This window comes from Amphiprion ocellaris, chromosome 8 (assembly GCF_022539595.1).
Source record: "Amphiprion ocellaris isolate individual 3 ecotype Okinawa chromosome 8, ASM2253959v1, whole genome shotgun sequence".
Lineage (NCBI taxonomy): Eukaryota > Metazoa > Chordata > Actinopteri > Pomacentridae > Amphiprion > Amphiprion ocellaris.
In genome coordinates this window covers 11812228-11829604 of record NC_072773.1, presented here as the reverse complement: position 1 = coordinate 11829604, position 17377 = coordinate 11812228, and the positions used below count along the sequence as shown (strand labels likewise).

The 17377-nt window shown below is 40.0% G+C and overlaps 1 protein-coding gene across 2 annotated transcripts in view; it reads left to right on the top strand.

Moving 5' to 3' along the window:
• Positions 1-17377, top strand: part of tmem240a (transmembrane protein 240a) — a 26191-nt gene extending 8814 nt beyond the window's left edge. For both annotated transcript variants that reach the window (XM_035945584.2, XM_023264556.3), the window contains 2 exons: positions 1458-1666; positions 16102-17377. In XM_035945584.2, coding sequence (XP_035801477.1) covers positions 1458-1666; positions 16102-16256 — 364 coding nt within the window. In that variant the 3' untranslated portion in view covers positions 16257-17377. The remainder of the gene's footprint in view (positions 1-1457; positions 1667-16101) is intronic.

Here is a 17377-nt window from a genome sequence, read left to right as displayed (position 1 = left end):
CACACCACATGGGTGGATTATCTATTAATGAAGTTAAATTTCTGGAGGTGGAATTCACTCCTTTGTCTATAGCTGCTCATGAGACTTCCTTCTTCCTCAATTTATGGAAAACAATCTGAAAACAGGAATTTATCTTACACTTTACTTTCAGCACATCACAGAATTTTTCTTGTAAAACTTAGGCTCAGGATATTAAAACTTGGCTGTAAGTAATTTAAAGGTGTAATTCTGCAGCTTTACATCCACCACCCAGCCTGTAAATATCTCAAACTTGCAGAAAGCGGAATACATTGGTTTTGGAGCATGGGAAATGCAGGTCTCTGTTGCTTTAGTTTTGCCCATTCATTTTTAGTGCTGCTTTATCGGATGTCTTCAAAAACTTCCATCATTTCAAACCTGTTATCACAGTAACATCTCAAAGTGTGCCAGTGCATCTTTACTCATGTCCAGCAGTTAAATTTCTCAGCTCCCGCTGTGTTCCCTTAAGGTGTTTGTCAGACACCTGACTCTGTTTTTAGATTGACAAAAGCTTCCATCTCCTCCCAGGAGGGCAGGTAATGCTAGTGCAGTAGAGCTTTCATGCCTGTTTTACAATGGAGAAGAGTCAATGCTGGACAATGAGGCAAAGTGAATGTTTCTGGACAACAGCTGATAAGTAGTTGATGTGCAGAGCTGTCTGTGGGTCATGCTGTCCCTTACCTATAACAGGGATATATTCAGTGACCCACTAGAAACATCAGCTGTCTTTAAACCTGTATCTTCACAGTGTTAAAACTCTATATTTTCCCCAGTGCTTCTTTATCTCCTGTGAGATGTGAACACCTGGTTAGTAGCAATTCCACACACTGTGAATTTGTGGAAAAACAATTAAAACCAGCTTCATATTGAGTCCTTTAATGTTTGTCTTACTCGGACCAAATTAGAGCCACTTTCTAGTGACAACCTGTTTGGATTGAAAATACAATTTCATTTTCATGAAATAATATGAAAAACATGAAGCCCACATTGAGAGAATAGCTGCTAGTTATAAGATAATTCAAGAACCTTGACTGCACATTTAGTACATTTTAGATAATATGTTTCTGATTATTTATGATGAAAGATTTTTAGCAGGTTGGATATGGGGGGAAATGGCACCTCTAAGAGGCACCTCAGCAGTAGTCACTGAGGGCTGAATAAAGAAAAGTATTGCATATTCTCTTTTCAGGCACTGAGATGTTTCTGCAAATTTAGAATTACAACTCAACCATGAACTTTTCTGCCTTAAGTGCTGACACCCACAGGTCCCTAAGAGGGCTTCAGGAGCTTCCAGCAAAGGGTGGATTCGTGCAATTGCAATTTTATTCTAATTTAGGAATCTCCTGACATCCTCTGAATTAAAAGGGCTGTGTAAAATACATACATGCATATGGTGTGTCTAATACTTCCATCACCTTCTCCATCTGTCCTCACCTTAGGCATCATGTCCACTATGTGATCCCATACGATGGGGACCATTCCTTGGTGGACTCTTCAGAGAACTACTTTGTGAGTGACAGTGTGACCAAGCAGGAGATGGACTTGATGCTGGGGCTGCTGCTGGGCTTCTGCATCAGCTGGCTGCTGCTGTGGCTGGACGGAGTCCTACACTGTGCCATCAGGGCCTGGAGGGCGAGCCGCTACTATGGTAAGCTGGAGATGGTGTCCTGTTTATCTGCTGCAGATACATATCAAATCAAGCTCATAAATACAATAATAATAATACTAATACAAATACTGATATAAATACTGCTACAACAACTACTACTACTACTACTCATAATAATAATAATAATAATAATAATAATAATAATAATAATAATAATAATAATAATAATAATAATAATAATAATAATAATAATGATAATAATAATAATAATAATAATAATAATAATAATAATAGCTTTATTTATATAGAACCCTTAACCCTTTAAAGGGCAGTCATTGAGATACTTTGAAATTCAAAATTTCAACCCTAGGGTGTTATTAGAGGATAGAAGACTTTTTTACTTTTGTGACATTTTTCAAAATTTTGACTTTCATGTTGAAATTCAACATCAACGAAGTTACCATCTATGGTTCCTTACCCATTAGTGATAAAAAAAAAAAAAAAACATTCCAATGAATGTATATGTCATCACTTAGCTCAACTACTCAACTGTAAAATGTGAGTTTCATCAACTAAACATGGTTAGTTTTGACGTTTCAACTGAAAATATGAAAGAGGACCGAGCCGCAAGTCTGTCTTTTTCCAACTTTGGTGAAAAGAGAAAGTTTGATACGTTCCAGGCCTCTGCTGATTGGTCAAATGGCACGATGTCGTGTTCTGTAATGTTGGGTGATCTTCAAAGATTGGCTGGGTGAAAACCACATGCTTCTCGACCTCACTGAGAGGCAGATATTTAATGTGTGTGGAAGTTGCCAAATATCATCACCTGCCCCATAAAGGGTTAAGAACAGCGCTCACAAGGTGCTTTGACAGTCAGAACGTGCAACACAGACAATCAAGCAAGACACAAGGAGACAAGGCAGAGTAGTCAGTTCAAATAAATAGTAAAAAGGAAATTAATAATTTGATTAGCACTTATATCAAACACGGGAACTAGGTAGTTTGAAATTTAAAGAATAAGATTGAGGGTTGAAATAAAAAAAAAACAGAATTAAAAAATTAAAGATGACATCACACCAAAGAACCAGAGACATTAAAGTAAAAATAAAGCAAGAGAGAGCATCTGAAATAAACAGGACATAATGCAGAATAGAACACTAAAACTAAATAAAGCTAAAAGTAAACTTCACAAAAAAGCATGTTTATACAAGTAGCTTTTCAGAAGTGATTTCAAAGAAGTTACTGACTCTGTAAGCCTTATCTCCTCAGGCAGGATAGGATCATATAAATCTTCTCATGTTACAGGACGTACTAACTATAGTGTGACTGCACTTGTAAATGACAGGGAAAAAACAACAACCTGATTAATAATATTTTAACATGCAGTTGAAATAAAGCCTATTTAGTTAAAAGCAAGAGTTGCTGTGGAAAACGCTATTAGCAAAGTGCTTGATTGCAGAAATATCTGTATGTGTAGTTCACCACTATGCACCTCTAAATGCTTGCCAGGTTAACCCAGCAGTTGGTGGAGTTCTGGAAAATGACCTCCCTCATTGCTTAGCCCGTTATTTGGCTCTGCTCACTGATTTTTTTCTCAGTTTACTGTGACCTCCTGGGAAATCGCAGCGAAACCTTCCAACTGTATGATGATTCAGACGTAGGCATATCAGACACATCATTTGAGGTGAAACTAAATTTAAATGGCTGCCTTCTTTTTAGGACTCTAAATACCTCAAATTTTGTTCCACTAATAAACCTCATAATTTGTTTGCAGGGAGCAGCAGTAGTCATATGTTTATGTAATGGCAACATCATTAAGTGTAATTATTATGTTTTTAATCATTTCAACCCATTATTTATCAGGATATTAATTAATACAACAACATAAAATCACATTTTAATGCGAACTGCAAGAATAGACACTCTACAAAATTGAAGTGTGATCATATAGAAATGTTATTTTTAGAGTAGAAAACATGATGATAAATTTGGTCTTTTACAAAGTGCCAGCTCACATAACAGAACTTACTTCAGTATATCGTTCTTAAATTAATATTTGATGGCATACATTAGTGTAATCGTTGCACTAAAATGCTGTGCTCTGGTAGGTCATTCAGTATTAGCATCCAACCAAACAGGACACTTGATGTCCTTGTGACAGCTGATGTCAAACAAAAAGTCACCTTCTCAGCATGTTTGGATTAGATATCAAACATTTATGGTTCAAGCCAAGTATAACAGAATATATATGTGTTTTCTGTCAATGGTGGACACAGTATTTAGATGCTTTACTGAAGTAGAAGTGATAAAATCACATTGTAAAAGTTCACTTTTATAAATAGAAGCCTTGCATTTAAAATGTTACCCAAGTTAAACTGTCTAAGTATAATCAGAGTTATGTACTTGCAGTATTTTAGGATTTTACAGCTTAATTTGGTTTACGTGGAGCTCGTTGTGAACTGCTATCAAACTACAACTAATGATTATTTATTTATCTATTAATTTGCTATTTTCTCTATCAATCCATTAATGATTTGGTCTTTAAAAATTCTGACAAAGTAACACCTTCACTGTGCTTGTTTCCTCCAACCCGCAGTCCAAATCTAAATTTCTTTTTGTTTAAACACATAACAATGGTTGAAATAAATACATGTAAAAACAGCACATTTTTACATTTGTGAAGACAGCTGAAGAAGACAGTTAGTTTTGGGGAAACATTTGAAAGGACAAAAATGTTGCTACTAGAGATTCATAGACTTTGACTGCTGAAGGTCCCACAGATTCCTCATGGTAATGAGAAAGACTCGGGAATCACTTACGAAGCTCTAAAAGAGGATCTGAAGGAGCAATCAGACTCACGTGGGGTTAACCAATCACACATATAAGCTCACTTTAAACCCTAAAATCAGTTCAACAATTGACCGGTGGGCTGTGAAGAGAGACAAGGATTTAGCTAATGTGGTCACTTCTCTTGGAGAGCATGAGTAATCCAGGAGCAGTGTTCTGAATTAACTGTCAATATGTCCCCTGCAAGTGCAACACTACAATCAAGTCCCAAAGATCATGACCTTCTCAGGAAAAGCAAAAAACAAACTCATCTTTGTGACTTACACCAGTTAAATAAAATATTATTCCCCCACTTCAGCATCAAATGAGAGGCCAGAGACTTTGGCTTTGTTACGTAAGACTTTTTGTATCCTGCTACTTGTGATCTAGCTTGTATTTTGAGAGAGACATGACATAATGCAGGATATATCTGTAACGTATGGCTAAACTGAGCTTTACAGTTGTGTATTGGCTGCATAACAGTGGAATCTGTAGATGATATAACTCAGGGATAACTTATACACCACCGTTCAAAAGTTTGGGTCACCCAGACAATTTCATGTTTTCCATGAAAACTCACACTTTTATTCATGTGCTAATATAACTGCACAAGGGTTTTCTAATCATCAATTAGCCTTTCAACACCATTAGCTAACACAATGTAGCATTAGAACACAGGAGTGATCAAAATTGATTTCTATAGCTCTTTACAACAGCCCAAAGGATAACCAAAGTGCTTCACAGTGAAAAACAAGAGAATAACTTAAAACAATACAGTAACTTAAAACAGGTCAAACAATCACACACACAAGTGATGGTTGCTGGAAATGTTCCTCTGTACCCCTATGGAGATATTCCATTAAAAATCAGCTGTTTCCAGCTAGAATAGTCATTCGCCACATAAACAATGTCTAGACTGGATTTCTGGTTAATTTAATGTTATCTTCATTGGAAAAAAAAAAACATTTTCTCTTGAAAATAAGGACATTTCTAAGTGACCCCAAACTTTTCAATGGTAGCGTAAGTAGAGAATAATCTGGGACCCAGGACAGAATAATGGGGAACTCTACAAAAGAGTGGTACCATTAAAGACAGTTTTATCAGGTGTGAGGTAAATGTCTTGCATCTTGCACTACATCACTGATGCCAGCTTGTATTTTTGAGCTTTAAACACAGTTAGTCACTTACTGCTGTAGCTCCAAAGCATAGACTGTATGTAAAGATGAAAACACATCAGCACTTTATCCCATTGTACAAAAGTGAAGCCAAAATATTTCAGAAATGCCATTTTGATGAGATTATTTACAACGAGGGTTTGCAAAGTAGTTACTGGGTTGTGAAGGTTGTGGTGAAATAATGAAATAAATTGTATCTTATATCTTCTCCTAAATACTTTTTCTTGACCTAGATGGAAAATGTCATAGGGTCAAGGAGAGATGTGAAGGTGAATTTATGATGACATAGGAAAAGACAACCGTACTGCTAAGGGAATCATTTGCACTTTCCCTAGGCTAGGTAATCATGCCGCAGTAGATGTTGTTGACATGGATCTGCAATAGATTGTACATTGCTTGGAATGTTTCAGTGAACAACATCAACTCTTTTCCTTTCATAAAGGATGTTTCAGTGCATTCCGTGCTAAAGTAGGTAAGAAATCAGGCACTGAAGCTTTTTCATAGCGTTTAGAGAATTCCACCAGCTCTTATCATGGCTGCTACTGAGATACTTCCAGATCATTTCACTCAGTTAGGAGCCCTCCTAAGCAAAAAAAAAAAAAAAAAAATCAAACACTATATAACCCATTCACTGTCACAACTGCACAGACTCTGGTTCAGCTGACGACACCAGCGCACAATGGCTGCACAGATCACTACTGGGTACTTTGGCTCCATTTTTTGGGAGCTGTCATGATGTCCATCTTTGTATATAGTCTATATAGGCCTCCATCATGATGTTCATGACAGTGGAATTTATTTTCTTGAAAAGAAGAAAAATAGAACAGGATGAAGTAAAACACTAGGAAGGACCAAGAAATGAGGGGGATCACAGAAATGGCATGAACAACAATGAAGAAGAGAATCACGGGGAGGAAGAAGAGGAGGTAGAGGAGGATACAGCCGGTCGAAACAAGGGAACCAATCGGAAGGCAGAAATGTAGGACGGGCATGAACATTGACTAGTTGTGGTGCCTTTTTTGGCTACCTGTAGAGCCAGTCAGGTCTTTCTTTCTCTTGATTCCCAAAGGAATAAAAGCAGCCATATATTCAGAATTCCAGTTAGGAAAATCAGGATATCGTGCTTGGAAGATGGGGATGCTATTTCAAACACTTTGGGGTTGGAACGGATGAGCTTACACTGTGGAAAAGGATGTTTGATCATGTAGTATTCCTGTACTGTTAGGTAGTTCCCTTTATGGTGTGTTGACCCTTTCGCACTGACAGCCGACATTGATTTTGGGCCCTTCCTCCGATCAGAAAGAGTCTTCTGCTATTATCACAACTGACTTGTCATAGCAGGGAAAGCAGAGATGATAGTACGAGCTATGACTCTGGTCTATTTAGATGTCCCTCTAAGAGTATGACGGTGAACCGACATGCACCAGGACCCAAGAACCAAAGCAGCAAGAATGAATTCATCCATCTTTATTTAGAATATTTACACCTGTGCTTTTGCTGCTGTGAAATGTCAACATATCCACTGGAGAAACAAAACCGACAAAAAGCTAAAATGATATTCTTCATCGAGGTTTGAACAGTTTGCCCACCAACGCAGATGTTTCCATGTATTTCTGCTGATTATGGGTCTTCTCAGGTTGAAGGTGGGTGGAGCTTTGCTAAGATTTATGTGAGGTCACTGGGCTCAAAAAGAATGGCTGCGCTCCATTTGGCCGTGACGCTTATTACGCAGTGGCAAGGTCAGGAGACCTTTTTAAATGGAGGGCAGGCGGCATATGAGGTGGCTGGCTTGATGCTGAATCAATATCTATCAATTAAATGAAGTTTTCCAAAGGCTGTACTTTTTCCACATGAATTCAGCCAAGACAGGCCATGTGAAATATTATATTTGCCGGTATTATTTTATATTCTATTGGTACATGTAATGTCTTTTATGGTTGGCATTTGTCATTAGACATGTGTATTAGATATGAAGGCAAAACCACACCATACCAGCATGAACTAGCAATATGGCAGCCAGGTTTTGTTGGACACTCAATGATAAAGGTGTAACATGTCCAGGGAGGCAGTCTGTACACAACTGAGTCAAATAGTTGAACTGTGTTTACCTCAGGTGCAGTGCTGTTTACTCAGTTAACAGTATTACTTTTGTCTGAGTAGCTGTATGTGACAGTAATGTCTACAGTTTTACCTCAGTTTCAAAGTTTAGCACTGTCACATCACAGCAGGAGGGTTCTGGTTTAATTTCTCTGGACAGTTACATGTGCGCTCTCTGGATGTTTGCAAGATTTACTGGAAGGGATCATCAACAGCAAAAGGAAAAACACAAGAATAAAAGTACTTGCCAATTCGCATCACACTGAAGGTAATATAAATAAATGTGCAGCTGATAATTAGCTTTCTGATGAGAAAATCAAGCCAAGCTGTTTTTGTTTTATAGTTCCCATATGGTAAAAATCAGTTTTAGTTGTGTTTAGTATGCCTTTAAAACTTTGATGTGTAAAATAAAAGCTGTGAGAATATGAAGATGCTTACTGCTGCTGTTCTACTAGTCCCTTGAACGACTAGATGCCCTCCGTCTTTACAAAACTGTCAGAATTCCATTGAGTGTCTATGTAGGAACTGATGGAACAATAGGCATCCACCTTCAAATCTGCATATTCCTGCCCTCTCTCAGCCCACTGCTTCCAGGTGAGACATTTAAGATGAGCAGCTACATCTCAGTCCACCAGATTTACTTTACTTTCTAGAGCTGCTTCTGTTAACTGTGAAATGTCTCAGTTGTATTCAGTTAGCAACATTTTAGGCTGCAAGAGTGAACACAGGGTCTCCATGGATTGTTTACTTCTCTTCTGCTCTCTGTGCTCGTGCATGCTGTATTTTAATGCTGTCAATATAGAAATATAGCTGTTCTCATTTAGTTATTTTTCTATTTCTGTCCTCTACAATGGAACAAGTATGAAACAGTGACTGAGATGTAGCCCATTAAAGCTACATATCAGCCAATAGTCACTTCTGAGGCATTTTCAAATTACTGCTCTGCAACAACAATGTTTCAGTGTAAACGTCACTTAATGATTGTTCAGAGACAAAGATAGAAGCTGCTGTGTGGTCAAGTGTTGTGCTTCGTGCTGTCAATCACAGATGCAAAGAGAGTTTTCTTCCTGAAAGGGCTGTGGACAGAAGCAGGTCAGCTGTATTTTAGGCTGCAGACACTGAAACAGCCCATTTAGAACAGAGCCAAAACCATGTAATACCATCCAACCATCTATCATCTATACGCCACTTAGTCCTCATTAGGGTCTCAGGGGGCTGGAGTCTATTCCAGCTGACTTATGGTGAAGGCAGGGGACACCCTGGACAGGTCACCAGTCTATCACAGGGCTACATATACAAACAATTACACTCACATTCACACCTACGGACAATTTAGAATCACCAATTAACCTCAGCATGTTTTTGGACTGTGGGAGGAAGCCGGAGAACCCGGGGAAAACCCACGCATGCACAGAGAGAACATGCAAACTCCATGCAGAAAGATCCCAGGAAGGTGGGGACAAGAACCTGGGATCTTTTAGCTGCAAGGCAAAAGAAAGTGTTATCCACCAAGCGACTGTGCAGCCCCCATGTAATACCATAAAATACACATATACGAATACACAAATAGCAGTTACTAAGATTGGTTCAAACTAGGCTTGAATATCAGAGACTGAGATATGACATCACTCCCACCATCTGCTGTGCTGTAGTGAATGCTACATTCCCACATACTGTGTGTTTAACTCCAACTGACTGTGATAGTTGCCTCTTAATTTCCTGCCTTCTATCAGCACACTCTCTGAAATATGCTTCATTTCTCTTACCATCTCCTCCTGACAGATGAAAGATGCATGTTGCTTTTGGAAAAGAATAGGAATGCGGCAGATTTAATGAGACAGAACATGTGGTGTATAGTTCACAACACTGCATAACCGACACAAAGAAATAAATAAAAGGCTTTCAGTGACACACTGGTGAAATCATGACGAGACAGCATGAAATCCCTCATAGCTCGGCATTCTGCAGAAGACACATCGCCCACTGACAACACAGATGATTCTTCTGTGTGCACTGAGAAGATGCTCACTGATGAGCTGAGTCTTAGCATCCCGGATTACAGTGTTTTAGTTTCTCACGGTCATGGTGCTTTCTCAGGGTTTTCCCACCCTACGAGGATCAAATCCTAACACAAATGAACTTTTAGCATTCCTCTGACACAATTTAGCTCAAGTTAGAAGTGCCGAATATGGAAACAAAGCCTTTAAAAACAGGAACAGGAATATTCTGTGGTCTCTTTGCTGTGCTGTACTCGGTGTCGAGGCAGGCCTGTGATGTGGAGGTGGCCTGGATCTTCATTTTTAAGGATAAAGTGGGTGATGTGTGACCTGGATACTGGGACTGCCGTGGAAAAGCCCTTCAGGCAGGATGGGGAAAGTGTCGAGCAACAATCAAAGAATGACAGCTAATACTTAGATGTCATTCTAAAGTGCACTGACATGGGTTTTAGGGTCGAAGATGTCGTGCGGTATTTGAATTTTTTCTGTGTTTTAGCTGCTGCTATAAAAACAAAGTGCTTGCACTGTTGAACCTTTGATGTTTGCAGGCTGCTGCTTTGCACTGAAGTGTGGAGGGTTTTGCAGCAGAGAGACAATGTTTTTCTCCAGTACATTAGCACAACAGCATAGAATACATCATCACAAAAAAACACCCAAAGAGAGTGAAGCGTCCACATAAATTGCAGCTCTTATAGAGAGAGGGGAGTGTAAAGGTTTCTTTTTTTGCACTGGGAGGGAATGCCCCTCGCCTCAGCGTGCGTGTCCACCGTGACGTTGGTGCTCGGTCAGACTTGCTTAGCCTCTCTGAGACGAGGAGTGAAGGTGAGGCTGACAGAGCGGGGATGGGTGAGTGTGTGTGTGTGTGTGTGTGTGTGTGTGTGTGTGTGTGTGTGTGTGTGTGTGTGTGTGTGTGTGTGTGTGTGTGTGTGTGTGTGTGTGTGTGTGTGTGTGTGTGTGTGTGTGTGTGTTGGGGGGGGCAGGATGGAGATGCTCTCACATCCCCACCCCCACTTACACACACTCTCTCCTCCAGAGCTATAAATAGAATGAGAGCGAGCAGCTGGAATGGCAAGTGAGAAACACACACACACACACACACACACGCACACAGTGCATTGAGATGCACATTGATTCCCACTGCTTTTTTCTCCTCCTAATTCCATCTGTAACTCCTCCCTCTCTCCTCACTCTTCACTTATTGAATCTACTCCTGGCCATTTCCTTTACAATGCTTCCTGCTGCAACTGCATATTTTTTTTTCTCTTATTGCTGATTTACCATGAATATCTTACACCAGTGTCTGGGAAAGAATAACACAACAACAGTCTCAAAAATGAAAAAAAAAGATCAGCCTTAACCTCCTCCGCCCCTCGCTTCCCTCTGCTCTAAAAGAGCATAACAATTGTGTCTTTGCCACCCATTTCCTGCCTTGCATTATCATTCCTCCCGACTCCATCTCCATCCTTTTATTCAAATGTCTTCGTTGCCCCTTTTTCTTTGGATACCCTTCAGAGCAGTCCTTGTGGACAGCATACCCATTCACAGCTATAAATAACTCTGGCTCTCTCTCTTCCTCCTCACCTCCTCCCCTCCACCCAACACCTCACTCTCTCCTCCCCACCACCAGCTCCACCACCCCCTCTTCTCTTGCTCATCCTCCGGCAGGGCCATTTGCTACTGGGTTTGCTGTCTGGGGCTCTCCCCTCCTTTCTTTCTCCCTTTGCTGTCTCTGTGGACCTCGCTCTGCCTCGCCGGCTCCACTTTATAACCTGACAAGCACGAATGTCTGTTCCCCCATTCCCTTCGTCATATTATGTACCTCACATTCATGAAATGCCACTTTGTTTCCAGACAGACAGCGATTTCACAGCAGGCTGGTCTTGCTGTTGTAAAGCCTGTGTATTCTGTATGTGCAGCATGGTGCCAGCTAATTGATCCAACGCAGAAAGATACATAGGACATTTACCTGTAAAATCTTTGTGACTGTAGGAAAATAATGCCAGGACACAGCGGCATGTGCCCAAATGCACATGTGAAGGATCAAGGGCAATGCTGCAGTGCACTTGAAGAGATTGATGTCATTTACTATTCTCGTCTAATATTTCAATGTCCAATCTTTTATCTCGTGTCTGTCACTCTGCCTTCACTGTAAAAAGCTCAGCTCTACTTCCCAGAATTAAAAGTATCAACTGTGATGAAGCTAAGACATATTAAACATCAGCTTTTACATTCTGAGGTCTTTGTGAAGCTCATAACTCACTTTTATGCAGCACACCATGGAGTGCAAAAACCTTAATGCATCTGATTCTGATTCTGTTTTTTTTTTGTTTGTTTTTATTGCTGGTACGTCTTCGAACATTATGCATGTTAAATGGATAAATTATATTGAAAATTTACCCTTGGTCACCTGAAATCAGCATTAAGCTCAGAGTTGTGTTTAGGGTAGAAAAGCAGCATGTGAAGCATCATGGGACTCATCATCTCGCCACTGGAGCTGAGCATGAATATGGAAAAAAGTGCACCACATCAGAGAGGGACACTTCCATAGCCAATATCCAGTTTTGTACTGAAACATGTTGTCAGCCTGGCTCTCAATTCATACATATACAGGAGAATGTGAGTAACAAAGAGGTGCTTGGACTCATTCACATTCACATTTGCAATGAAAAAAACCTTCCTTCATTTTGTTAGTTGGTAATGTGTTGTCCTCCTCTAACTGGATTTAGAGGCAGAAAAAGCAGGCTAAGAAGGATTTTACACTATTGTGTGTCTTGATGTCATGAGTGTGTTGTCTAGCTACTCGGCTTTGGTGTCTTCGAAAGCTTGCAGTCAGTTATTTCTGCTCATGTCTGTACAACTGCACAAGTGAGACAACGTTGATTAACAATACAAATTGCGTGAGTTAAGTAGGAGAGTTCAGAATGTGTCACTATCGATATTGTGACACGATTGTAATGATATGTCGATACTGTGTCGTCAGTATCACCATACTTTGTGTTGTGTTACGGATACAGAGGCCTTTTCTTTAATGCAGACACTTGACCTCTGAAATGCTCTGCTTTCAAATATTGGCATGTGTTCAAGTTTTTGTGTGTTTAAAGTGCTCTGCCTGTGTGTCACCATGACATTGTTGTGCAAGTCACATTCTACAGCATGTTATCTTAACTTCCTCTGTCTGATTCTGGCTTGAATGATATCCCCTTTACTTTCCCCTCATGTTCTCCGTCTGTATCTCCCGTCAACTGTCAAATGAGGGCAAATACCAAAAAAAAGCATAAAAAGTGCACATGCACATTACTCAGGACTGTAGTGGCACAGTATGCTACAAAATCCGGTGGTGATGTGATGTAAAGAAAACGTTCACCTCAGATGCCAATTTGATTTTTAAATCACTGATTTAACATACATCTCTATCAACATTGTCAAAGGTGCTCACTTTCTAGACTTCTTTGCTTTGATGCTTATGCTATTTGAAACATTTATGTAAAAATATAGACATTAACACTTTTGAACACATTTCTCTGAAACAAGATAAAATTGTTTAACCTGAATGCTCAGACTTTAGCATTTTTTAATGCTTAACAGGAATCCTGGCCTCTCAACATATGTTGCCACTCTGACACTGTTAGATTTCCACTACCTGCTAACCTGAACATGTTTTATAAAGCATAAACTAAATAAATACACTGCTGGTTTGATTCCTGCTGGGTTTAAAAAGTATTTTATATTTTTCTTTTTCTGTCATACTATATCTAACTTTCATAGTATCAAACTGTGTAAAACTAAATACTGTGTTACCAGTTGGGCAAAGTAGCTGACTGTGTTCACTGTGGTTTGTAACAGTTTGTGGTAATTCAATGAATTGGGAATCAAGGCAGCATTTTGAGATCCTATTTTGTAGAGTGGGTCTGTTCCAAAATCTAAGTTGAAAGCCTTCAATACTTCAGTGTACAGTATACAACAGAAATGAGTACATCTCTGTGCAATATCACTGAAAATGTAAATGATTCCTAGTTGTGTCCCCTCTTAATACCTGCATTATTTCTAAGTTGACAAGTGGAGTGTTCATTCTTATGAACAATCAAAACCAACTACTTTAGATTATGTTGAAAATAGAGGCCCCAGAGTGGAAACTCTGCAACCAAAGTGAGTACAGCTGTGATTTCCAACCAGCTTAATTGCATAAATGTGGTCTCATAATCAGCTGTGAACACCAGAACTCTATCAGTTTTAGACATATGGACTGTCTCTCTCTGTATGTTTGCATATGAGCTCCATGGGAAAAAACAATTGTCATGAAAATTCAGATTGTGAGAATTCACAAAAATGGAAAAGGATATACAGACCTGCATATTGTAGCTCTACTTAAAACCTCATTAAGATCCAAATGTGCAAAAGGTAAATTCTAGCTATTTTTCAACTGGTCTTAAGATTTTGATCAGGTCTGTAGGAGGATCGGTAACTGACTACATCATGTCCCAAAAGTTTGTTCTCCCCACTGAACAATATGTTTTATTGTCTGTCACCAAAATGGGTTCCACCTGGTCAATCAGGTGCTGTTTGATTGTTTGTCTGGTCAAAATGCCAAGTCCCAGTAGATAAATTTCTTGCTTGACCAAAATGCATTACACTCACAACCAAATGTTGGAGCCGTTGTTACCATGGTCAAGAGTAAGGGTGGAAAAGCTAGTACAGAGTTTGAGATCCATGCACAGGCCATTGCTCTTGCAAGAAAAACTGGTCAGCAGGTAGCTCAAGCCCTTGGCAGAAGTATCCGCTGGGTGTAGAAGTGGTGGCGAAGGTACAACAAAGGAGGATCCTTCAAAGACTTGCCTCCCTCAGGACGTCCATCTGGCCTAACTGCAAGAGCCAAGGATCTGATGAGAAAGGCCAAGCGTAAAAGACACCAGTAGAGCCGACGATTCAGTCAGAGGCTGAAAAATCTTGAAAAAGATGTTTCTAAGAGCACTGTGCATCGTTATTTAACAGAAACACTGGGACTGAAAGCTTACAAGAGGCAACGTACCCCAGAACTCACCAAACTGCAAAAGGAGCAGAGACTGATTTTCTCAAAGAAGTACATAACTCAGACTCCAAAAGACTGGAAGAACTGGATTTTCTCTGATTTCCGTCTCTACTTATTTCTGAAACCCAACAGCCAAAACGACTGTATCTATACAGATGATCGTGAAAAAGTACCATCTTCTGAGCAAATGAAATCTAGTGCCCATAGTATGGTTTGGGGGGCTATGTCCACTTCTGGTCTCTCAGAGCTGCACATTGTGTCTCAAGGTACCACTGTTAATGCACAATATTATACCAACAACATTATAGAGAAGGTACTACTTGCAGTTTTGGCCAGGAAGAAAAAATTGGGGCCTGTCACTGAATGGAAAATGTTTAACAAATGTTTGGAATTGGTATTTATGCAAGATTTTGGCCCTACTCACACTGTCCGTATGACTCAGCAATGGTGTTCTAAGCATCTGTCTGGCTTTCTGCATAAGGAGGAATGGCCACCAAACCCCCCTGACCTCAACCCAATTGAGATCTGTTGGAGAATCCTGAACAGTCGCATCTTTATCAGTCCACCACTGACCACCATGAAACAGCTCAACTCTAGGGCTATGTGGAAGTGGGGGAAGATAGAACCATCCACACTCAAGAACCTCGTATATTCCATGCCTGAAAGACTGAAAGCCGTGATCAAAGTGAAAGGGGGAAATACTGGTTGAATAAATGGACTATATTGGATATTCAGTCTTTGAGCTTTGTTTTTCTGGGGAGAATGAACTTTTGGGACATGGTGTACAGATCAATCTAAACACATTTGCAGTAGTAATCAGGTGATATAGAAGGAGCCGTAGTACCACTGATCAGAGCTGTAGAGGCCTCCCATTGAGAATGAGCCCTCAGATGCTGCCAAAAATCACACAAGAGTTACTAAAGAGGAAAAAAGTGAAAACCTAACCAACTACTGACTTAAATCCTTTATTTTTAATTTAGTAAATCAAAACTATTAGTTTTTTATGTGCATATACCAGCAAATACTTTACTGTTGAACTTATAAATGATGCAAGCATTTTAAGGTGACACAATTTTGATTCATTTGACATTTAAATTATATTGTACATAGGTATACTCACTTCTGTTATATACTGTATCAAATAGAGACATGGTGCATGTTTTTAAGTAGATTTCTGTAAGGAAGAAGCTGTGGTTAAAGGAGGGTTTTGTTTTTTCATCAACAGGTTCATCCTGGAGTTTCTCTTCCATAATGCTTCGATAAAACTAATTAAGATATCTTGCAATGGACAGCCAATTATTCGTTATTGAAACAATTATTCTTGAAAATCTGCCTCTATTTTTTTCCCTCCAGACACTCCGTCCTGGTCATGGCTGCCTCAGTTCTGCAACCTTCGAGACCTCCGTCGCCGAGCCCAGCTCAGACAGCTGGAAGACTCCAGTGGCAACATGGTCCACATTAAGCAGAAGCTCTACCACAACGGCCACCCCAGTCCCCGCCACCTCTGACTCTAAAAAAAATAAATAAACACAAAAAAAATTATCTTGACCTGACCCCTCCCCTAAAAAACCCCTCTTCCCTGTCCTCCAAAACACCTTCTTCCCAAACTGCCCCATGGCCAACTGTTGCCTCAGAGACCCTGGAAAACTGCCCTCCCACTGTCCATAACAAGGCCCCCTTAAGCCCCCATGACAGGACTTTCTTATGACTAAACCCAGTCCCTGTCAGCACTTAAAAAATCCCAAAATGGAGACGATTATTTGTTGCCACTGAAATCTTGTCTTATGTCCATGTCCACCATTGTGGGAGGAAGAAGAAAAAAAAACATTTTTAAGGGTGTTTTTTCTGTATAGAGACATTTTCTGTGTTCATTGTTAAACTTGGCATGCTCTTTTAGAACAGGGTAAGATGTGGGCAGTGTATGGAACGGGGCGGCAAGACGGGTGTCATGATATTTTTTTTCTCTATCGGGTGGGATGGGGACTTTGTCGACGTGGGGTGGGGCGAATGAGACTGGCGGGTGGGTGGGTTTTTGTGATGTTAGACTGCTGCTTCTGTAAATAGTTATAAATAAGTGGGATTTAACAGTCTTTAAAAGGGGGTGCGTGGGGGGATTTTTGTGTGAGTCGTTTATCAATAGAAAACCTAATGATGGACTGTGTGGGTAAAGATTATAGGAATGGAACAGAAAGACGAGTCTGTTTGAAAACTGGATGTGAAACCATGTGATTTCTGCTAAAAACACAGATTAATTAGCTTTGTTACTTAGTGAATTAACTGAATGTATTAATTTTTCCTGTAAATATGTGAGGGGGAGGGGAGTGAGCGCGGTTGTGGTTGGGGTTCTCTTTGCTTTATTATTATTGTTTAGTAGACACGGGAGGAGATACAAATGCCAGCCAAGATGAGTCAGTGCAACATACACACACAGCCGTCCATGTTCCCCACGCTGTGCTCAACAGCACAGTTCAATTTTCTTTATCCAATTCCCTTTCACTTATCAGGAGCAACCAGCCTATCAGCAGAGGGAACCCTCACCCAGCCCCCCCTCGCCCTCTCTGTCCAGACATTGCTGTTGTGAGGATGAAATGTCTGTTTTATTAAAAGTGCCATTGAAGCACAACAGTGA